The sequence below is a fragment of the Gallus gallus genome, chromosome 4, assembly GCF_016699485.2.
Source record: "Gallus gallus isolate bGalGal1 chromosome 4, bGalGal1.mat.broiler.GRCg7b, whole genome shotgun sequence".
NCBI lineage: Eukaryota > Metazoa > Chordata > Aves > Galliformes > Phasianidae > Gallus > Gallus gallus.
In genome coordinates, this window is record NC_052535.1 from 30,558,316 (window position 1) to 30,583,539 (window position 25,224).

The window sequence follows — 25,224 nt, forward strand, 5'->3', positions numbered from 1 at the left end:
GACATCATATGGAAAGAGTTTTAAAGAGGCTGGGAGTCCATTCTAGCTCTTTTATGCTGCTTGGGAGGCTAGCTCAGCATTGATCAGTGGGTAGTGAGCAATTGCTTGTGCATCACTTGGTATATACATGCATATATATACATATATATATATATATAAAATCATAACTATTATCCTTTTTCTTTTCTCCATCTTAGTAAATTACTTTATCTCAACATACAAGTTCTACTTTGTTCCCCTCCATCCTCCCCACTTCTCTCTTCCATCCCACTGAGGAGGGTAGCAAACATATGGATGTATGGGGCTTTGCCACCTGCCAGATTAAATCACAACACCCTTCTTCATAAATACAGTTTTGACTATATGCTTAACTAGTTCTGATCTTAGAGCTATATAAAAAAAACACATAGCTTTTTCAAAGTAGATGTTCTCAATAAGGTATTATTTCAAACAGCAAAAGATTTTAATAAAATGCTGTATTCAGAAATGAAGCATAAATTATTACAGACTTTCTCCAAGCTGAGTAATAGAATATGAAGGTGGCTTTTCCCTAGCATACTTTCTTCCCCCCAGCTACATACATACCTTTCCACAACAACTGGCAAGAAGAAAGCTGGCCCAGTTTCCAAAAATTTTTAACTATGTGCTACCACATAGCTAGCAGAATTCAGAATCTACAGCTACCAGAATTCAGAACCAGTAGACCTATGTATAATTCCAGTATTGGAACTGTCAACACTGGAAGTAGCAGAGCTTGGGCTTCAGCCATCACTTCACTTAGGAAGGAAGAAAACCAGTTAATAGCAGTGATGCACCAGTTCCAGCAGAAAAAATGAGGCAGATCCAAAAGAAACTTTGCAAGTTCCAAGTGAGTCAAAGGAGGGACACCACATTAGCAGCTTAACAAGAATCACAGAAACATTCTCAAAGAACTCACTGTGAAAAGCACACTACTTTGCTCTAATGAAGCAACGACCACCTAAGGAGGTGGCTCTGTGGTGTTAATCAGTCACCTCTTTAAATGGTCAAGAAATCTACCTTCAGTTCATTAGGTAGAAGTTTTCCATTCAACACAGTAGTTCCTGAAGAGCCTAGAGGAGTACACCCAATCCCTCAAGAAGATTCAACTATTAGTAGGGCAGTCAGGACATCAGCAGTAGAATAATCTACATTATGCAATGAAAAATGTAAACATTAAAGATTCATATCATATATAAGCTAATTGTTCAAATGAGCTACAAGAGCAAACTTCTGGAAATATGGGGGAGGTGGAAAAACAGAGGCCAAAACAACCTTGGCAAAAAGAAGTTGAGAACTTTTTAGACCATTTTACTCCAGATTACAACAGTCAAAGTTAACCAAGAGTTATACTTGGATGAAATAAAAATGATGAAAGTCACAGGCCAAGCTAAAAATAGCAGGTAAAGTTTACCAGTGCAGTTTATCTCAATAGATATTTGTCACAAAATGTCTGAGCATAAAAGTATCACAGAAGTGAACCAGATCACATTGCAAAAAATTTACTAGATGAGCACTCAATCAGCTCAATAAAATCATAGAAAAACACTATGAAAAATTCTAAGCTGTATTGGGCAATATTTTCAGAAGTATATCAAGCTTGCACAAATAAGTTTTCAACACATCTTCAGTTTTTGTCAGAATCATCTGAATCAATATAAACTATGAAATGCATCGAGTGCACCAATTTAGTTTATGGAATTAAACCACTTGTGACAGTGAATATACGTCCAGAGTCACCCATAGCTTGTCTTCTTTTCAATCATGTATGAACTGCTGAACAAAGTGGTAACAAGTTTCACAAAAAGTTAAATATTCTTTAGAAAATGCTCTATAAAGAATCACTTCTGCCTTAATATGTCAGGCCAAAGGCAGCTCACCACTCTCTTGAGGATTTTGCACAAAACTCCCGGTAGAAGGCAAACAAATTGTAGAAGAGCGACAGACTCCTGTGCAAAAGTAGTCGAGTCCCAGTAGACTCACTTATTAACTGTCATTTTTAGAAAAGCAATACTTCGTAAATAGCATAAAAACTTTAAATTAAAAGGCTAGTGTAATTAACACTTCTACACAGGTGTGTCATTGAAAAACTTTCAAGTAGTTTTCAAATGAGAAATCCAACTGAATGGTTATTTGCAGAGAACAGATTTATTTATTTTTGTTTTATCACTAATGACAAATTCATTTAAAACTTGATTCCAAATTAATTCAAGGCACACTCCCTAGCCCTACACTCCAGTTCCATCACTATGGACCTTAAGCATCAAGTATCACTTTGCCATGGCATCCAACAGGAAGTTTGTTATGGATTCCATGCTGTACATTTCCTTAGGGCATCATCTTAGGGACACAAAAATACATTTAAAGAACAAAATTCCTCAAAACAGTGTACTGCCTGTGTCATATGGAAGTCCTATATTGCCTAGTACTCCCCTACCAAAAATGAACCAGTCTTTGTCCATTCTCATTTCCTTATAAATTAACACTTAAATTCCTATGGTCTCCAAAAGTCAACCACAGCAGCCCAACTATTACACCTCAGAATCATAATTACTGTAAGAAAAGAGTTACTCTGCAAAAGTATTGAAAGGTTTCCATTTTCTCTTTATTCTCTACATGGCGGGCCAAGGATTTGCAGCTATGATGCTCAAATGGAGACCCTTGCACTGCCTTTCCAAGTATCATGTTTAGATTTCAGAAGAATCACAACACATGATATGTTGCCCCTTATCAATCACAAACAGGCATGTTCCTGAGATAAGACATCAGATACATCAATTGAGTCATAATGTAATCTAAATCTTCATTTAGCAGAAACTATTCACCACACAGCTTCTAAAAAAGTTTCACTGACTGGTCCATTTAAGTATTCTTTATAACGGATGATAATTTATCATTTATAATGATTTTGTTCTGCTGATCCCAAAATCCCAAACATACTTCACTGATTGAGAGAGAATTTCAATACTACTGCAGAAATAAACTTATGAAGAATATAGCACTGAAATGTAGTCAATAAAGCGTTCAAGGAAAAGTTTGTTCTTTTTATTATTATTTTCATAGTTTGTTTTTTTTTTTTTAAAGTCCTCTGACATTAGATGAAGAGCACTAGACAGTAACAATGAAGCCTTAAACACGAGGGGACTACCTGGTGAATATGCCCGCAAGTCTATAGAAAATGAGAGAAATTGAACATAATGAGAAACACCAAGACTTTTATGACATGGAATCACAAAAGAACTTGTTTTAGAGGTTATAAGGATTGATGCCAGCAAAAGAGTTAAGGCTGTGTCAAACCACCCTCATGAAAAACTTCAGATGGAGTCCCTTTGGTGGCAGTCCCATAGGGGTCCATGGACTGACTGGAGACATTTGGAGGACTGCTGTCTACGATACTTAACCAAGTCCCAAGCCAGCTATCAGACCCACAGGACTGCATCTGCTGGCAGGACATGCCAGTAATAATTGCACAATCAATGTGTGTACAGTCTGAAAACCAAATAGCTTGCCAAATACACAGTTACTGTAGACTTGACAGCCAAAACTGTCTTACTCAACTGTAATTTCAGAAATGAAGAACAAGCAAAGGAAGGGGAAAAAAACCCAAACTTTCAATACTTTCTGTTCTAGTTTTTAGCTGAAAAGAACTGAGAACTCTAGAGAATGTCTGCAGATGATCATCAGGCATTTGTCAGCTTTCTTGTTATAAAAGTCTCTCTGGACTCACAGGAGCACTGTGTTCATATTTGTTGTGCCACGCACGTAAGTTTTTGCTTGTTTTCATCATCTCTAAGAGATTATACTGGAGGCAGCTCCCAAGTCATTAAAAAAAAAAAAGATGTGATGCATCTCAAGATGTATATTGAATTACAAAGAAGAGCAAAAATGTTAAGAAGGTTTGGTCAGTTTGCTCTCAAGTTCAGCATCTTCAAAATCCTATCTTTCATTGAACAAGGTTTATTTGAGCTTCTCTGTAATAGAGACACATCCATAAATTACATCTCACTAGAGAACAAATGACTCATTTTGTTTTAAGAGGTAGTTATCCTGTCTACTGGAACTTAAAAAATATTAAAACTTTCTTTCTCTCTGACCCTTTGGAAATTAGAGTGGTCAAATCAGGAAACAGCAAGTGACAGTGCAGCCTATCAGGGAGTTTCATACGTGAAACTAAACCTAAAACTCCAAAGTCAGTCAACCTAAGCTTACTTTTGTTTCAGCTCTAACAGACTTCATCATTCATCATTTGTTCCAGTAGGAATGCTATCTCCAACACAACTATGACACTTTAGGTCTGATTTCACAGAAAATGTTTTTCCTAAATAAAGTATCAATCAAAGCATAGGAGAGGCTAACAATACCCTGTGCTTGTCAGCATTCTAATGCTGAGATCCACTTCTCATTAACCAGCTGTGTCACAGACAGGAATGTCATACCTCTGCACTCACTTTGTGCACTCACAAAGAGCACTGCTATTAAACTTGAAGACTCCCGATACCAGGAGAAACCCTTCAGACCTACAGTGACTTGGGTACAACATAAATCTCAGTTACTTCCCTTGTGCTTGGCAGATAGGATGCTGAAGCTGAAAAAAGTAACAAAAAATCTTGAGCTTATGCTCTAGAGTGGTAGTCTGACAGTCTCAAAAATAGGTAGTGCAGCCCAAAATAAACTTTCTTCCTCAGTTTGTCTACTTCTGGTAGACAAGGTGTTTCAAGACTAAGATGCAGACGTTCTGGAATAAACAGCCTCTGAACAGTCTGGTTCTGAAAACATATTATTGGAAAAGTTATGATTGTTACAAGTCTAAGCTTTCCATAAGTCAGCATTATGAGAGAGGGATGAGGAGAAGTTATTTTTTTTTTTTTTTAACAGACTACTATTCAATTAAAACCATCAGTAGCTCAGATTATTATAGATGCAGACAGGAGGAAGGAAGCCATACGTTTTAAAAAAACATAATAGAAGATACACAGCCAGCATTGCACATTTAAAATGAAGTGAAAGTTTAATCCAGTGAAATCAAATAATTTGTACCTTTTAGGAAGCACTTAAGCCCTAAAAGCTTACATCATAGCAATGTTTTTTTCATTTCACAGACAAGTACCTAAGGAGAAGACTACATATACATAATGTAACAAGTAACCTAGAAAGCAGGTACCTGGCAGACTGCTCAGATGAAAAAGAAATCAAATTCTGGGCGTGCAATATGATGTCAGAACTCAGATTTTCTAATAGTTCTTTAGGGGATCAATCACTGTAGAAAACAGAGAAGACTGTGGCATAAACAATAAAGAGAAGTTTTTATTTGACAGTTCTTTCACTAACTTTTACCTAAACTGAAGACAAAGAAAAAAAGAGACCACTTTACACATAACTCCCCCTCCTACCTGCTCCCCCCCAAAAAAAACCCTGTATGTTTCCCAAATCCCTTCCAATAAGTGGAACTTCCTGCATTCAAACTTTTAAGTCACAACTCTAAATAACCTTTATTGACAGAACCACCGAAAAAACCTGGATAAGCACATGGAATAAGTTTTTCATAATAAAGGAAACAAGGCAAAGTTATCAATTATTTAAGAGGATACATCAGCATCTCTTTTACTTACATTTTTATCTTAGTCATGAAAAAGAAAAGCAAAGCTAAGATTTTTGCAATTATACTACTGTAACACAATGGGAAGTGCAATAATGACAGCAGAACAGCAAGACCCCAGGCTGCAGAGCGTAAGGGTTTGCTCAAACACAAGAGCAGTGGGCACAGAAATAAAAGGGAGAAAAAAAGTTGCTTACCTTCAGAAGACTTCAGGCATGCAGGGATTTCTAGCAAGATACCCTTGCCTCCCCTGCCAACCCTTACATGAGGTTTGGGAAGGGGTGGATCCTGGCTCCACCCCTTCTGGTCACTCGGGTACACTGCACACACCTGAGCTCCCCTGGGTTGGCCCTGCCTTCCCACCAGGTGTTCAACCACTGCTTCAAGCCATGACTTAGCATTTCTGCTACAACTGCTAAGATTAAAAGTTTTAGTCACTCTCCAAAGAAGAACCCATTCAAAATAAGGACAATCTCCTACAGTTTCCAGATGAGACAGGCTACTCTCAGAAAAGATAGCATTACAATTATCTACTGAACAGAAAATGTTGAAGGAGAGCAGTCAGATATGCTACTACAAGGGAGTAGACTGCAAATATGCTAAAATATCTGAAATTCAGGTGAATTTACTATAAATGAGGCTGCTGACTGAAAAATGGCACAAGATATTGCTATCAGTAGCCACCATCTGTGAAGAGTAACAGAACACAACCAAATCCCATAAGAAAGGAGAAAACACTCAGAATTTCCTGTAAGCAAAGAAACAAGTGTTTTACAAGAAAATGCTAAAATTGTTACACATCAAGAGAACCACAGACAATGACATGAAAGACAGACAAAATTAAGCCTTTAGGTAAAAAAGAACAGATTTTACTAGATACAATGAAGAAAATAATTAACTACAAGGGCAGTGGAGCACTGGAACAGGTTGCCCAGATAAAATGTGGATACCCCATCCCTTGAAGTGCTCAAGGCCATGCTGGATGGGGACCTGGGTAACCTGATCTATTGGAAGGACTCACTGTCCATAGTAGTGCAGTTGGAATTGAATTATCTTTAAGATCCCTTCCAACCCAAGCCACTCTGAATCTAAGATAGTTTGTAGAACTATTGGATAGAGAAGCACAAAGGAAGAGTTCCCATAATTTGTTCCAAACCAAAGCTGCTGAGTAATCTTGTTTTACTGAATACTACAAGAGGAAACAATATAAATAGATTGTAAGAATGCACCACACAAATTAATTACAAATGGAAGCTAAAATGACTGAAAATACTACTGGAAAATAATGACTCTAAGTTGCGGAGGTTTGCAAAGCTGGTGAATGCTGCACTCACCATGTCTGCAGTTCCTATTTGTTCCAACATACATAAAAGGATAATATTTTGTTTGTGTGAAAGTTAAAAAAAAATCAGCTCACACTTGACCTTTAAAGTTGTTTAGCCATAGCCAGGAAATAGGTCTAGACATAGCTACAGTTAAATTATACAAAGAAAGTATTTTTTAAAAGAAGTCAAATTATGCAATGAACATTACAGCCTCAAGTGTCTGAAAACTCACCACCCTGAATTAATCCTATATCAAATCATTCTGAATAACCATCAGCTGCTGACAATGCTAGGTCTTGCCCTTTGCATCCCACAGAATGCTGTAACACTTCAGAAAATGATTATGGAAAAATGTAATGACAATTAATAAAAACCAACTCAGTCAGTATAGTAGCAGACAGCTGCTAGCTCCCAAAAAGCCTCTATAGGTGAGGGAGAGAGAAGTTCCATCTAACATGGATCCATTCCTCCTGCTGTAAAAAGCTCCTATTACACATTGAAGAAAAATTAAATGTTTCATGCAGTAAGTTATACCTGAGTGCTAGCAAATAAACAAAACATTTGTTTTTAATGAGCAATATGACAGTACACCGCTTTTGAAAAACACACCAAAAAAAATGGGGTCAAGTGAAAGCATTTCTGCTGGGTCCACAAGGAACAACTTTATTTTCCTAAGCAGCATTTCCAGGGAAGCAGAAAACAGAATAGTCACCTCTCCCAATAGAGGATAGACCCTAAACCTACAAACATAATTACCAAATCCTGTACAACTAAAGTATGCAAGCAAATAAGATTGTCTCATATTCAGATAAAGATTCTGCTGATGACAGAGGCAGATACTCAGTAACAGTACGTGGGTCAAAACCCAGTCAACTGCAACATTACCCAAGTTCATTATAGGATGCCAGATTTCAATAAGCAAACACAGAGTAACATTTCAGAGGATCCAGAGCAGATGCAACTTTAAACAAGGAATATTTGTTCATTGGAAACAAATGCAAGAGACTGTTGTGAAAACTATTTGTGTAAATTTAAAAAGGCAACAGTATGTCTCATCGGAGAAGGATCTCAAGTTAATAAACACGTCTCACTGGAGATATATTTTTGTATGAATGAACTTTAAAGGAGAAGAAATAGTGTATCTGTCACAGAAGTTCAGCTGGGTAGCTTTATATGAGCCAGAATACACTTCCATAAATTTGCAAAGCTGGAATCAGGACTGTTGCCCAATGGAAGCATTTAATTTCAAGTCTGCACAATTTCTTTTTCTCTAATGTACCAGAACAAATACAATAGAGTTTTTAACCTCTTGCTTGGGTTTTCTTACAAATCTATATGAAAACATGCCCAGTAAAATGGAGGGCTATCTTTTGCTATTTGGAGGTCAGCCTTTGGACTCTGCTTCACTCAGTACACATGCACTCTATTTCTTGAACACTTCCTAGGAGTTGAAGACTCCTCAAGTAGCCACCCACTCACTTCAAGAATGTAGAGTTCAAAAAAGGTATTCAGACAAAGCTACCGGGTTGAGTTAATGCAATTTTACTGCAACAGCATGTCTACTATTAGCAAAAGCCTTGCATAGTCTTGTATTCAGTAGATTAGGAATACAAGCTCTTTCACATAAACTACATGAGAATTGAAATAAAATTACATCATACATGCTCCTGAAGAATGAGGGGGCATGAGTATGGATCCAACAAAACCCAGAAGTGACACATCTGAGAACTTGATTACCATCAGGACTACTAAGTCCTTAACCTTACTACTGCTGGACATTATCTTACTACTTAGAGATGTGAAGTTAATAACACACTGACAGAATCCGATTGCAAGTGTGTCTTACAGTGTATCTTCAAGTCCTGTGGGTACATGTGTTCCTCTTCTTAATTTAGTTCTTTGTAAATAAGTCTCATGACAGACGTAAACAGAAAGTCTAATAATTCCACAAAAAAAGCCACAGTGTTAGATTTACCCAAAACCTATTTATGAAAACCTCTCCATTAGATACAGTGACTATCACAATCACAAAGATCTACTGACACAGATGGAAGTCTGTTTGAAGATTTAAGTCATTACTCTTGATACAGAACTGCAACTATTAACCTAGCAAGACAAAAATGTTTTGATATAATCTCACTAGTCATCCTCAGTAATATCTAATAGGCTAATTCTTGCTAATAAGTATAAAACAGTCTCAGAACATAAGAGAAATTAGCATTTTCTGCATTTGCTAGTAAAAATTATCAATAAAATCTCTCCTCTACAATTGAATTTGACCACAGACAGAGGAAGAATAAAAAGAGCACAGAGTTCACTCAAATAAGATTGAGAACAGCACTCATAAAAAGCCTCATTAAAAACAATTTGTTAACATTCTTCTAAGATGAGAGAAAACATTCCAGAACTCATTCTGAAATAATACAAGTATGAGATAAACCTAGTTTAGGAACTGGATTAAAAAGACTAGAGAACACAGGCCCTCAAGCCAGGCACATATGCTACATTCCACACTCTCATGTGTTCCTACTGAAAATAGGAAAATCCTGGGAAAGGTTTTAATGATTCAAATGCTTGATCTCTGCAATCTTATGAAAGAACAGTCCTCAGAAAGAAAAAAACTAGAAATATTTTCACAGGCTAATTGAGATAGGGAACAGAATAAAACAATGTGATTATTTTTTCCAGAAAACTTCATAAAGAATTCTATGTAGACACCATCTAGCAGCATTTTAACCAAAGGTCCTTGAAGATATGCCTCCCAACTAAAACAATATTCCAGCAATCAAGTGAGCAAGACGTAATTCTAGAAAGGACTGTCATAAAGACAGCTTTATAGCTACTGAAGTTCATGTCAAGAACTTTGTATTTGCTCTCAATGTCTATCACTTGCTAGGTGTACTTTGTTCTGAATGTCCAGGGCTGCTTTGTCGTGTGAACAGTGTTCCTTTCTGTCACACGGACAACATTCTTTTCTATAAGTTTCTACCAGAAGTCAGGCTAAGTCTACTTTCCTACTGACATGAGAACCTCAGTTTTCCATTTTCGACTGAAATGTTAAAAGTTTCAGTTATAAAAACATAAGTATGATTTTAATGATAAAACCCTGCTTATATATCTGCATGGAATATACCTGTGGATCTAACTTCAGCCTGAAGAAAAATTCTCTTCATGCTTTTATACATAAAGAATGACATTCTTAATATTGCCTATGTATGCTAATGCAACTTATGCATTTTGATAAATTTCTTGTTATTTGTTTTGCTGCTGGTCTGACACAAAGCATGTTGTCCTTGCTTTATTTTTTTAAATCTTGTTTATGTCTTGGTATTTGCCATAAAGAAATACTACTTCAAATAATGGAAACACTGATCTGTACTGATACAAATAAAGACACACATGGAAGACACAGTATGGGCTAGAAAGTTCGTAGAGGTCGAACTAGCTCCTCATTTCTTCCACACTGGTACAGCTTCTTCCCCTCACTTCAATGCTAAACTGTTAGAGTCACAGGGTGTTCCCAGCTGTGGCTGCCTACAAGTTGGTTGCATTAAGCAGAAAATAAGGTGTAGTGACCTCCAGCATCAGCTGAAACAATGCCAGAAGGCCTTCTCAGTTCTTACCTATCTCAAAGTTCCCATTCCTTTCATATCTTTTCTTATGCTTAACTCAAATTAAATGTCAACTGCTAGCTCTCCTCTTTGAAGAATTTTTATGCTGGGTTAATAGCAGTGCAAAGAAGGATGGGCATCAGTTTTTTATTCAACCTTTCTGCACTTACTTGTCACTTCTCACTGCTTGAAATCATGTAGTACTCATTCTAATGATTACATCCCACAATTAAGCCTGTGAAGACAATCAGGTAAATCAAAGCAGACTGTTTATAATTCACTGGCTTTATCCTCCCAGTCCTGACCTACAGTTTGGTGAAAAAAAAGCAAACAGGTCAAATGGCCCTGAAAAATACTTCCAATTGGCTAACCACCTCTCAATTTCAAAAATAAAAAAGCCATAGAGAGCAAGCAGCCTTAGTATTTTCTCTGACACACAAAAAAAACCACTCTGGTTTAGATCTTTCAAAGCAAATACTAGTGTTCAATGTTGGATTTCCAAAATATTCTTTCACATATGGAATCCAAAACCAGAATTGAAAACAATTTGATAACTGGGAATTTCAAGGGCCGGAAAAAGGATTGTTGCAGAATGTGATAAGGGAGGGAAAAAAAAGACAGTGAGATAGGTAAACAGCCCTCTCTAATAATTCCCATATGCAGCAATCAGATCTCTTTACTACAGAAAAAGAGAACTTCCCTTCCAGAGATTTGGTGCCTCTCCAAGATCTTCTCCCTACCACACTGCTCCCTGAAGGTGAAAGAAAGGTCCTTTGCTCCAGAAAGATTCTTCATCACATCTACTTTCTTGCTTTGCTAAATTACTAGGGTAAACTCAGCAGCAGTCAAGCAAACGAATAACGATTTTGACTATCAAGGTGAAGTAACACATTACCTACCTTGAACCTTATAATTAGTTCATTTTCATTTTCTTTTCTCTTGTTTTATGAACCTAGCACAAGACTAAAAATTGTAATCATCTCTCCCTTCATTCAAGAGTTCAATTACCAGGGTCTCCAGCAACTTGCCAAAGCAGAGAGATTAAAAACAAATGAGAAAATAAATGTTGCTATAAACTACAATTTGTAAGTGAATAGTATTACAAATGCCTTGGAAGGTACAGTTAAAACAAATGCTAATCAACTGAAAGAGGACATCTGATACAATATCACAAAGACATTCTACCCTCACCCAAGCATCCAAACCCAGACTCAGATGAAATGTCAGATGTGCTTGTACTGTTTTAAAACGTCAACTAGCCAACACATTTGCTTTTAAAAGGGTAAAATAAAGGGGGGGAAAAAAAAGGGTGTTAAAACATTGAAGTAGGGAAACATTTCAGCCTTTTCTGTCATGCCATCATCTATGCCTTCACCCACTCACCTTACTCTCATATTGCCTCCTAATACTGCTTAAATGTAGCTGTGAAGATCATAAAGCTCTGTCTTAATTGAACATTTGTGTTGCCAAAACCAAGTATCTGTTCACCTTATTTTTTTAAGCTCTGAAGCATTAATGATTATCTGCAAGTAGTATGTAGTGAGACAACATTGGTAAACTGCAATTATAAACCCTTACTACTTCTGAAAAACCATTGACCAACAAACCTCCCAGCACGTTCTTCAAACACAGAACCTTCATTCCAACAGGAACTTGCAGTAAAAAAAACACCATGTGACCAGCAGGCACTGACATTCACACAAGCACACTGCAACATAACCCAGAAGGTGATTTTTCAGGGTTTTCTTTTTTTGGATTATGCCCTGAAAGTGCTAGCACAAAGGAATTTCAATACCATAATTCCTTATTTATCTGTGTGCCAGCCTCAAAAATAACAGGTAAAAAGAAAAAATACACATAAAACAAACATTCTCTTTAAATTACATGAATCACAAAATAAGTTTCTTTTAATTTGCTAGTTCAAACAACGTAATTTATAACCATGACACGAATAGAGAAGAAGCACAAAAGGGAAAATGCAGAAATAACATAACGTTCCCAAGGTTCAGTTTACAAGGACCTCACACAAAGTTTTTGGTGTTTTTTTTTTCTTTTTGCAACTCTTACTAGAAACAGTATTATTTGCTACAAATGCAGTAGCTGCCAAAAGCTATGATCCATCTAAAGCAAACATGTTTAAGATGGAAATAGAGTGTTAATGCTGAAGAAAGACAGAATTGAGTATACAAGTTTTCTTTTAAAAGTGTTGAAGCAACTGCAGTACAGTGTAAAGTTTGTTTGTTCAGCTTTCTGAGCAAAACTTACTGCATTTGCAGATAAGCACTGAAATTATAGAGAAGTACACTAAGACAATAACAGAAGTAATCAAATTTCAAGCTTTCTAATTAAACCTTTTTTTTCCTGCAGAAGGTTATTGGGAATTCAACACTAGCCATGGTTCACATGATAGAACAATGGGAAAATTTTCCGAATGGTTGAACGCTAACCCTGACAAGTGTGGAGAGCCAACTACAATACATTATATGGTAGCATAACCTGCCACCCACGTTGCTGAGAGAACAGCTTTCAAACACATGCACCAAGCTGTAAAACCACAAAATCCCTTATTACACATTGTCCCTTACTTAAGGTGAAATACACTATCCCCCTCTTTTACAAGTTTTGGTGCTTTTTTAAAACCTTCATCTCTGAAGTTTATTTAGCAGTTAACTAGACTGTTTTTCAGACTTCCCTCCCAATGCCATCTTTCCTGTTTTATTTTCTAACCAAAACTTTTTTTTTTTTATAGCACACATAAGAAACTTCACTGTCTTACACTGGCTTTATTTTTTTAATCCTACTTCCACCCGTGTTAAATTATCTAATTTCTTAAGGAAATGTTGGGTATATGATTAATTCATTTATGGAGGCTTAGAGCAAAACTCTCTTCTGTTGCTTTTGTTTTTTATTCTGATACATGACTCACTGGTAAAGAGAAAAACTGGTTTTACTATACTTTTGATTGGAAGACCAGGTATTCTGTTATTTACTGTGGTTCTTTTCCATTGTTAAGCTATTCAAATATATTCAAAGAGAAACTGCCACAGGGTGCACAGTTACAGACATTGACATTTATGTAAGTCAGATATTACTGTAGAACAACAAACATACTCCACCCTCATTACAACATGCTGTGGTTACTAGCCAAAGATCTTTGCCTTTTCTGAAACAGGGTACATGACAATAAAGGCAGACCAGCAAAACAAATTATACAATCAGACTTGAGATATGGTAGAAGTAATAGCAATTGTTAGAAAATATAATTCTGAATAGGGAAAGTGAACAACTTCATGATTTTAGGAATGCATTTGATCTCATGCTATGAAAAAGATACCTAAAAACATTAGTATATGAAACTTTCTTACTTAATGAGGTCCTACTCCATATCATCCCCCCCCCCCCACCCCCCAAATACTCCCCTGCAAGTCTGCTGTTTTAATCATTGCATTCCAAGATAGTTAGAGGATATGCACAGTTTCTTCAGGGGTTTTCAGCTGCAACTTCACTGGCAACAAGAATTTTATTTGCAAGTGTTTCTATTCTACTGACAAGGTCAATTAGTCCAAAGAACTATTGGTTGTTCTGTCTGATAGCTCAGTGTATTTATTCAAGCAAGCACTTTTATAACCCACAATTGAATGCAGACAGTTACCCTTGTAAACACGACTGTCCACAGGGATTTTCACTACATTTGGGGCACGTAAAAGAAAAACATGCCTTTCTTCCCTCAGCCTGATAGCCTTTAAGTTTGATTACAGCTTGAATTTCAGGGAATGAGGGGAAGGGGGGGTGGGCTACTGTTTTTAAGTGTGTATGATCTATTGTATTTAAATAAACATGTTTGTACTAACTCCTAGGATCTAAAGAACACAGACATTTCATTGATCTCTCCAGGACCTCCAATAATTTGGTAACGCAATCAAAGAGATTGCTCTACCCAAGCATTAAAGAGAAAAAAGTAAAAGTAGCGGTTTAAAATAAAGAAAGAGATGCTATGTGTAGCATGAAGGGTTAAGGACTACATAAAATGCTTTCACAAAAGCCACCAGCACAACAGAGGTCTAAATGTGTGTGTGTGTGTGTGTGTGTGTGTGTGTGTGTGTGTGTGTGTGTAGAAGGGAGGTGAGGGGCAGTCAGCTGCAGAAGTAGAGAGAGGAAGAAAAAAGGGAATGACTACTACTCAACTTTAACTAGAACTTCTGTAGGTCAGTAGCACAGCCAATCTTGCTGCCAGCAAAGCTAGTCTCTTAGTAGACTGCTCTTCACCATTCAAGTTTTTCCTGAACAAATCCTTCAGGGATTATAAGAAAATAAAAGGGTAACTATCATGGATAAGTGGCATTTTATTTTGTGGCTGTATCCTACCAGTTTTGATGTTACATATATTTCACTACAAAAAATGAAAAGCCTAGTCAAACCATTTGAAAACTCCAAAGAACAAAAGGCAATTAGAGATGATCAGTAAGGAAATATGAATTCCATAAAGCAGTAAACATAGTGAATAACAGATATTAAAAGTGTGATATATGGTGTATATTTTTATTTCATCCATGTTAAAAGCATCACTGAAAACAAATCGTTTTTCAGAAAAAAAATGTTACGAAGAAAAGTTGAGTCAGCATAACAAAGGCCTTACTGAAGTTAACAAGTAAGTGAGATCAGAAGGTGCTAAGGATTGGAAGGGGGAGTGTTTTACTTTGGTATAGAAGAGGGAATTATTTACATAAGCATGCACAGTGCTTTACCTCAGATTTTTCTAGGTAGACAAGTTATTATACCAGTGAAAACCAGATAATTCTAGACAGAACTAACTCATTTGAACAAAGTTGTCAGACTTACACAATCTGGTCCCACTGAACATCACAATTACAAGTCTCAGCCAGGTAAAAAAAAAAATCTGAGCATTAGAAATGAGCTTTTGTAAAAGCACAAATTCACATGAAGACAGAGAAGCATTGGTAAATCTTCAGCCTTGCTATTTTCTAGTTGTAAAGGTGTAACAATGGAAAGCAGTGACAACAGAGTAGCAAAGTCCCCAGTTGCTTCATTTGAGCATATCCTCACTTGCTGCAACTGTGGACACAGAAACAAAGAACCTACTTACCCTTGGAAGGCCTCATGTACACAGGGATCTCGAGTAAGATGCCCTTGCCTCTGCTGCCAACCCTGGGAAGGGGTGGATCCTGGCTCCACCCGTTCTGGTCACTCAGGTACATTGCATGCACCTGAGCTCCCCTGGGTTGGCCCTGCCTTCCCACTAGGTGCTCAGTCACTGTTTCAGGTCATGACTTAGCATTTCTGCTATACTAGCATAAAAGGGAATAGAAAGCATCTTCAGAAAGTCTGATAAAGCATTCTTCATTGCTACATTAGGAAGTGGTTGAAGATCAGGGTTCAGACTCTTGATGCTGTGCTACAGTTGCATCTACATCTGCCATGTAGATGTACATCTGCCATGGCAAATGGCATCTACATTTGCCATGAAAGCCACACTGCAATCTGGAATCCCACCTCATACCTCAGATCCGCCATACAGTTAGCTCCCAGATATCACTCAGGTAATAAGGACAATCTGATGCGGCCTTTGACTTGAAATACTGGCTCAACAGCATACAGAATTTGCACAGATGACAAACAAATCACCTCTCCTACAAAATGACTAGTGCCATTACTACTTTAGAAAAATAATAGCATCCTATATACTTCAAAAGCATTGAGGAAATTTAAATTTGCAGTCTGATTCCTGTGTTTCCCACAAAGTCATAATTATATCACCACAATTTCCTTTTTTTAAATTTTGCTAACTGTAAAAATATTAATTTAGAAAGTTCATGTATTTGGTTCTCACTGCAACCTGCTCCCATGTCCCAGAGGAAGAATTAAAATGCTTATAATCATAACACACTGGAGAACAATCAAAGTCTATGAAAAATTCCCTCATCACAACAGAGGATGGTTTCCTTACGCACATCTTGTAACTGGAGTTAGGCTCTCTACACCAGAAAAAAAAAAAACAACAATTAAAAAAATCTAAATAACAAGTATTGTAAGAATTCCCTTCAAATTCTGCTACTACAGGTTCATGAACAGAACATAACAATTTAAATCAAACACACTATGAAACAGGTACAATATGACATCGCATACAAGGAATGTTAAATTAGGTCAGTAAGTTATCTTGTCTTTTCTCATTGCAGTGGTGCAGAGAGAAAAGCTCTTCCACTTTTGTATGAAGAATCACATGCATTTCCTAATTCCTCTTCCATGATGGAACTTAGATTGAATAATCATGACCAACATTATAATCCCAGAAGCTTTCAGTTCCTAGCCTCAAACTCTATTGAGAAAAAGCTCTGTGCTTCATCAAGTTCCTCACTTCCATCAAGCTGTTGTCACTTTCTTTGACAATGCTTTTCCTCTGCTTCAGAAGTCAGACTGACAGTATTAAAAAATACAAGGCTTCTTTAACATACCTTTTCCTAATTGAGTCCCTTTATAGGAAAGAAAATGTGCCTCCATAAAGATTCAATTTCAAATACTGGGACATAAAACAAGAAAAAAAAAAAGATCCATATGCAGCATGCACCATAGTAGAACAGTTTAGTTTTTTTATTTTGTTTTTCAATTTACAGGATCCAATAAAAGAGATTTCTCTTAAGATACCATTTCATAGCAAGGAAAGACAAAAACACTGCAGTGCGTGGGCCAACAAAAATCAGCCCCCACGCTGTACCTATTCCAAAATGATAGAGCTAATATGGATCTCACTGCATTTCTCATGATTCCACAGGAAGCTTTTCCAATATATGACTATTCCAGGACATCCAAAGCAGAGCAATTCCAATTCTTTCCCTAATTTCCAAAGTTTGAAACATATGCTAGTTGGCTTCCAAAAGCATAAGAATGATGAGCAGGTCATATCTCTACAGATATGTGCAGGGAGCAGTGGTGTTAAACTAGCCTTTCTTCAGTAAACAAAGTTTTTTGTGAATCCCAGACTGGCAAAACATCCTCTCTGTTGAAATGTAGAAACAGCATGTAGTAGTTGCATCAATTATAAATCATTCTGTTTCCCAAATTTGACCCTTCCCTTTGGCATCCATCATAAGGCTTAACAAGAAAAAAAGAAAAAAAAAAAACAGTGGATCATTTTACTCCCCTGCTTTGCAAGTTTCTAGTACTGGTAAATTTTATATGCAAGTAACAGATAACTTATGGCATCCTGGTAAAGTAAATCTATACTCAATTAGCAAAACAGCAAGATAAAAACAAAAAAACTGGTGTGATGATCTCATCTACATAACATCCTAGAGATAGACAAGACAGACCACATTCTAAATGCTATCAAACTAGAACTAACTCATCGTTTGCTTAGCATCAGGCTTATTTTGTAGAATGTTAATTGAATATTTTAAATGATAATGTGAACTCAAGGAAAAACTGGGGGGTTGGCACTGCATCTTTTCTTACACAGAAGAAAGAACATGAAAAAAGGGTTTCCAGCTGAAGTACTTGAAGCTTAGTCAGGAGGCTAAACCAATTATCAGCTCAGTATTTCATCTCCAGAGGAAGGTCATTTAAAATGCATCCTAGATGTCTCATAAGAAACTCAAAAGTAGTAAAGTTTCTTAATCCATTAGCTTGCAACAATACTGTGTTAAGTTCACCTCTCCTTGTTTGTCAGTACCTATATTCACCTCACATACATACAGAAAACAGACAGATCAGCGGCTGGTAAATCTCAGAAAATGCCTAGAGAAATCCACTCTCCCCAGTACAATCAGTGGACACTGTACAGTAAAGAGATTACAATAGAGCCTAAATTTCCTCCTTAGCTGTCTTTAAGAAAAGCTCCCTCAGTTTGGGCATTTCTTCTGATTGACAGTACTTTGCTGTAACACACAATCTCTTAATTCAGCACAAAAGTGTCCCTGTCCGTGGTGCTCAGCCTAAGTGCCACTGCACAACAGATATGGCTGTGCTTGCTATGCGTCTGGAGCAAGAGGCTACAAAACATGAATCAAAACCAAAAGAGGGAGAAAATCTGACAACAAAATATAGACACTATTCAGCAAGAGGTAGCCATACTGTCCAACAAAAAGCAGAAGACCCACACTTGCCAGCAAAGATAGCAAGACAACAGGGTTTTCATCTGAGTCTTCAAAATCATCTCCATAACCGAGTCCTGATAAAAACATTAAGATTGATTCTGTTCTAAGAAAAAAAACAAAAAACATACAGAGTTCAAGCAGACCTCTTCACAGCAAATTCTAATACTTTTCATTATTCTTTGATGCAAGTTCTGCTAAGTGGTACTGCCAGCAACAAAGCATTTTCTTCCCACCTAAGAGCTATCCATCACTGGTCAGAAATGGTATCTACAAGGGTTGTTAACCATGCTAGTTACCCTGCTTCAGCATTAACACAGTTTCCAAAGCAGGCAAATAGCAAACATTTTGCTTACTGAGGTTTTGCAAAGCCACGATGTTATCCACGTGCAGATCAGCCCTCGTGCATAAAGTACACCTGTGGTCTGCAGCTGTTCTCCACTAAAGTATTTCTGGTCATTCCCTTTCAAACCTGAACATCAATACATCTTGTCCAGCATATGAATTATTACTACCTTTACACAATTGTAAAAGCATACCCATTTAAAAGCTGAGCATACAGAGCAATGCCATACACTAGCAATGGTTGGGTCCCATCACAAATTGTTTTGCTTTCCCTGAACTACATGAACAAGTAAAATGAAAACCACATCTTCCAAATAAGAAATCATGCAAACTCCAAAAAGTATGCTGGAAGTGAACTCCTAATGGAATCTGAATAGGCAAATGATATATTTCCTGTTGCATCTCTAGTTACTGAGAAGACACGTACACTATATTTGACTGCTGAGTCCTCGATAAGGCACAGCAGAGTAGAGAATTTTGCCTCCTTTTGTGGGAGTTCTGCCTCTAAAAGAGACAAATTTGGGGACTACACACTAACATCTTCTCAAATGTGAAAATCGTTTTATAAGATGTACTCCTGATCACCTCAATGCTTTGAGAGATGTACAAAGGCAAGGAAAGTATGATATAAAGACTAGCTGTCTTCTGCAACAAGCTTTTTGCTCATTTTCTTTCCAGCAAGTTATTTCCATACTGCGACAAAGAGTAGTAAGTTATCTCATACACTTCAGTCTAGATGCTGTTTAAAAAAATGCCTCTATAGACTATCTTGTCCATACAAAATAATTTGTACCATTATGTAGGAGAACTCTGCGGCAGAAAGTGAGACAACATTTGCTCTCTGAGCAGCTTTGCTAAAGAGGTATTTACGTGAGAGGCATCTTACTGCACACCTCTCAACTGTAGTCCCTCCAGCTGAGCAAGAGGGTCAGTACTGTCAGATTGCAAGAGCTGTTCTCACCCAGAGGATGAGTGACAAATAACTTGTTTCTTTTTATTGAGAAAATAATTTCATCATAAATTCCAAAATAAGACATTCTTACAAGCCTAGACTACAATCTAAAGCTCATGGTATATTATGGATAAAACTTGGACATTGCACTGTTTCAAAAAAAAATAGACCACTAGGGAAAAAAGTAACATGGAAGCATCACAGGACTTTCATTAGACATTGAGCTGGGCAAGAATCCATGGAAAAATATAAAGTTTAGTTGAATTCTCAACCCAGTTAATGAGTTCTGAAGCCAACGGCATAATCACTGTGTAATTAAGTAGATTTCTCTCAAGAGCTAATAAGTTCATACTGCTTTAATAATCTGTGTGTCAGGGAGGCTGAAGAAAATAAATTCTTTCAGGATTGAAGAGAAAATTTAGAAATACATTTTGAGTATCATGCAGATCAGAAAATGTGCAATGGCAATATTTAACAAAAGAGCGCCCAGAGAATCAATCACGGGAGTTTTACAGCATTAAAGTATTGCATCTCATTAGTAAACAGCTTGACCACATTTTCTTCAGTTTTGAAGATCGAACACATGAACGTGTTATGCATAAGAATTGCTGCTCTCATGCAACACATTACAGTCACATTAATTTAGTATAAATATTACTACAAACATTTCACAGACAAGTGCCTTCTTTTTTAAATTAAATACACTACGTACAGGATCTTGTGTTTAAGAAGGAAAAAATTGAGTATTTCCTGAGAAACCACAAAAGATTAATATGCCTATAACCAACAGCACAAGCCCAAAGTTGTTCTAGAAACCCATCTTATTGTTTGTATAGATCTTTAACACATATACCCTCAACAGTGGGAGTTCACCACTTTGTAGGAAATTTATGTTATTGACATATATGCAGAATGCTGTAATGAATATTTTATAAAAGAACAACCATTCAAATTATTGGAAAAGTTGACCACAGATGCAAAATCAGAAACTGATCAATAGGGACAACAGTGACATCTAGTGGACACTCACAGAACAGACTCTAAGACTAGCAAGGAAAAGATAAACCTCATTTTAGTGTTACATGAGATGAAACACAAATTGCTAAGTTGTAATAAAGAGGAAAAGACAGAACATGCTGTTGGATGAAAGCTTCTAGTGTGCTGATTCATTTCTTATCGGGAGAATATTTCAAAAGAGTTCAAGATTCTTCCATTTAAGATTTAGCCTAAAAGTGTAGTTCTCTAAAACTTGAAAGAACAGCACAAATCTGAGAAAAAAAAAAATGAAGAGTGCAACACAGTACAAGCACGCACATTTACTAAGCTTCCTATTCCCCCCATATCTACAACATTCTACTCAAACTGCTCTTGTTCAAACTAAGAAGATCGAAAAACAAAAGGGGAACAATAAAAAGCACCGAACTACAACTTCAGACCACTATAAAAATATTTCTTTTCCAGTCATTGCTCATCCTTCTCTTATCATGAGATCTGACACATAAGAGAGGTAAGATAAGCCTTCCCAACATGTATCCCCATAGCAGCTGAGGAAGCTAAAAAAAAAAATGAGGTTACTGTAATGAAGAATTATCCAACATACCATCATGAGTAACTCAATTGGTTTACCTGGCAAACTACTACGAAGGTAACATCTGCTTTTACTGTTTACCAAAAGCCTGGTACATAAACAAATCTAAACAGTTCAAGCATCTCAAATCTCATCACAGTGGTTCTTCCAAAGTAACTTTGCTCTGGCTAGAAGTACCATCATAAACAACTGTTTCCATTGTAATGTTCTTGTAAACAAAGAGCGATTAACAAGACACTACCAACCTATGTCCTATTGAAAAAGTCAAGCATCAAATATCACAGCCATTGAAATGGAAGATGGATTGTTCATCACATCACCAAGACAAAAATACAGTATCCATCTGAGTGCTGAATGCCCACCATAATAATTACACTCCATACATACAATACTTGTGACATACAGAGCCATAACTGAAGTGCACAGTTTTAAATTCTGATGCTAGACAAGATGCAATAGTCAAGTAATCCTTTCACAAATATAATTTAAATTCATGACTGTTTTCCTCCTCCCCTTCCCTCTCTCTAAAGCCTAAAAAAAGCAAGCATTTACAAGTCTTCCTTTTTGTGTGTGCCATGCATAGGGCTTTCAGATGCTTCATATCTAAGCAATTCTAAACAGTCCTGTTCTGAAAACCCCATTCTATAATCCATTGCAGGATCAGTATAACAAGCCTGTTACAACCATGTTGGTAATCAAAACCAGAAAAAGCAACCTAAAGAATTTACAAAAAAAATGAAAAATAAAAGCAAATACTGAAACAAATCCAGACACTTCACCCCTCCAAGAACAATGACATTTCACCACCAACAACATTTTTGTCACACCAAATGTCCTAAGAAAAGGGGGCAATTTTAAGGTAAAGAACTAAATATTATTGACCTACCCGCACTTCCTGGAGATTGTGAAAATTATTTCCTACTCTGACAGAGATTTTGCTTGGAGTGTAGCTTTCATCAGATTTGTAGTCTGCATAAATACATAATGTCTTCACTGTTGTTTTCCTTCTGCAGGAAAGAAAAAGTATGTAAGCATCCCAAAGAAAGACATTCAGAAAGAGTTTGTTGCTATAACATAATATGAGGGTCTACTGATTAATAAGAACCTTATTGTTAAAGCAACTGGTGTGTTTTGCACACTGAGTAATGCATACACTGGATACACATACACAGTATCTTTTATCTGTCTTCATAAAGGTCACAATACAAAGAATTAGAACAAAAGGGCAAGATGCCAAACGAGTATTTTTATGAGATGAAACATATGCTTGGTTTACCAAACATGGGCTCTACTACTATACCAAGATGTGACTCCGCACCTTAAGAGTTTGGTTAAAAGACTGAAAACATCCTAAAGTCAATCTTGTCAATCACAGCGAAGTAGAAAAATAAAAGGTTTTTCAGATCATCAGCTGCTAAATGTAGGACTGTTTTAAAAGCAGTCAACTTCCCTTTGAATTACATTCAATGCCAGAAAAAGTTAGGACTCAAATGTGACCTTATATAGGTAAATGTGAAGCTGATAGAAATGGTCTAACATTAAGGATTCCTTTTTGTTGCTCACTTAGGAATTTAACAGCCATAACATCATTTCAAATAGTCATTTTTAAAAATGCTTTTTAACTGGCTTTTTGCCAGCTAGGCAATACAGGATTACTTCAGGAGTCCTTGTACTTCCAAAACTCCAGTCCTGGTGAATAGACATCAACACAAAGTTATACAAAATGGTCTAAGTCACAAAGAGACATTTTTAGTACCTAAATTGGATGTTCACCAAATGAGGCTGTGATCCATCTGACTGCCAGTAAGTTTCTAGATTATCATCTCGTAACTGATCCACTCCAAATCCTAAGAAAAAGAGAGTATGACAGCCTTGAATATTCATGCTATTTGTGATGTCTACATCGCAGAATTATTATTATTATTCTTTTACAGCAGTTACAAATTGATGTATGTATTCTCAGCTTTAAGGAAATATTTCCAAACATTCAATTTGTACTTGTGACAAAACTAAAACAAGAGTCTGTCAACAAAAGCTCAGTACTAGAGCACCTTCACATTATCTCCTATTGAAGTCCACAGGGTTTTTAATGACTCAAAATATTGTCAAATTCCAAATGGTATGACCTAATTCATAGCAAATGCAAGAACAATGCTTAAGAGTTACACGTCTCTACATATTCTATAACCAAATTGCTAAACTAAATGAATATCATTGAGACCATTCAATTACTAGAAAATGGTAGCAGAAGTAGTATTTTCTTTACAAGTTGCTTCTTGAAATATTTTTACAAGCTAATGCTGTAACATTTAAAGGAAAAAAAAAGATCTTTTTTCTCCCATTCTTTCATTATCCTTCTGTTCATCCCATCATTTTAACAACTGCTCACACAAGCTACAGTTTTAATTCAACAGTCTAAGTTCTACCTGCAATAAAAAAAAATTCTTTATTCTACTGAAGTAACTGAGTAATAAAATATTTTTCTCCAAAGATACCAGGATATCAGACCAACAGTGTTCAGCCTGAGCACGACACTATGACAAAGTAATCACTGACTCTAGGATGCAGGAAGATAATAGATCAATTCCCAACAGCTGTTTCTGGAGTAGCAACTTAACCACTCTGAGTGAAAAGAACACTGGTTTTCAGATTTTTAGAGGAGAGAGTTATAACTTCCAAATTGCCTCAAGTATAAACTAGGCCAAAATTAATTACAGTGACATTTCCCCCATACATCAAATCTGGTGTTTTAATCTGTATGGGCAGTTTCTTATGAAAACACACGTTATACTAACTAGCAAAATTTATCTTGAATTCTTACACCAATTGTTGTGAGTTTACCTGGTTTACAAGATGAAAGTGACCAAACTGCTTGTGAGCCTATTTCTCTAACAGTACCCGTCCTCTCTAACTGTTTTGGATCAGCACCAGGTGGTGTCTTGTTTGGGGTAGTCATTTCTAATTAAAAAAAAAATAAATAAAGTTAGTTACATTTTTAGCTTGATGAAATAAACGTAAAGACTGTATTTGTTCATACAGAATAATTAATCCTGTGGCCTCACATTTGTATAAACTATATACTCTAAAGACTACCGCAAACATATATAACACAAATACATAAGCTTCCACAGAGATGCAAACATTTGCACCTCAATTTGATGTGCACTGAAAAAATTCATCAGGTATTTTACTTACATCACCCTTTTCACACATATTGAATTAGTTTCAGGTTTGGGGTTTTTTGCTGCTGTTGTTTGTTTTTTTAAAGAAATTAAAACAAACCCTGTTGATTTAAATGTTAGCACTGCAGCTTCATCTAAAAGGAAGCACGGAAGGGAAGTCATCTTAATCTGCACATTTGGAAACCAGAGCAAGCCTGTCTTCCTGGAGATACTTCTTAATAACAGGAAGGGATAGTTTAAACAAATCGTGTAGCCCTTAATTTAGTAGAGATTAATTACCGCCACAGGCATCCAGAGACTATTCCCCTCAATTTCCCTTTACCTGGAATCACTGAGCTGCGACTTGCACCGCCAAAGTAATCACATTTGGTTTCACACCTACTCTACTGCCTACTGTCATATATAGACCGGATGCTATTCTTCACATACACAGAGCACCTTCCTACTTCCTGCAAAATCCCTTAAAAGGAACGTGTTTACTAAAAAAAGGATTCCAAAT

General features: G+C 36.6%; 1 protein-coding gene across 13 annotated transcripts in view; it reads right to left on the reverse strand.

The window, feature by feature from the left end:
• ANAPC10 (anaphase promoting complex subunit 10) overlaps positions 1 to 25,224 on the reverse strand; it is a 331,896-nt gene that overhangs the window by 305,770 nt on the left and 902 nt on the right. For 11 of the 13 annotated variants that reach the window (XM_046940063.1, XM_040698887.2, XM_040698884.2 and 8 more), the window contains exons 2-4: positions 24,385 to 24,501; positions 23,300 to 23,390; positions 22,430 to 22,550 (exon numbers count right to left, since the gene is read on the reverse strand). In XM_046940063.1, coding sequence (XP_046796019.1) covers positions 22,430 to 22,550; positions 23,300 to 23,390; positions 24,385 to 24,499 — 327 coding nt within the window. In that variant the 5' untranslated portion in view covers positions 24,500 to 24,501. Of the gene's footprint in view, positions 1 to 17,138; positions 17,661 to 22,429; positions 22,551 to 23,299; positions 23,391 to 24,384; positions 24,502 to 25,047; positions 25,105 to 25,224 lie in introns of those variants that run through there. The other 2 variants (NM_001396962.1, XM_015276177.4) reach the window with 2 other exon arrangements.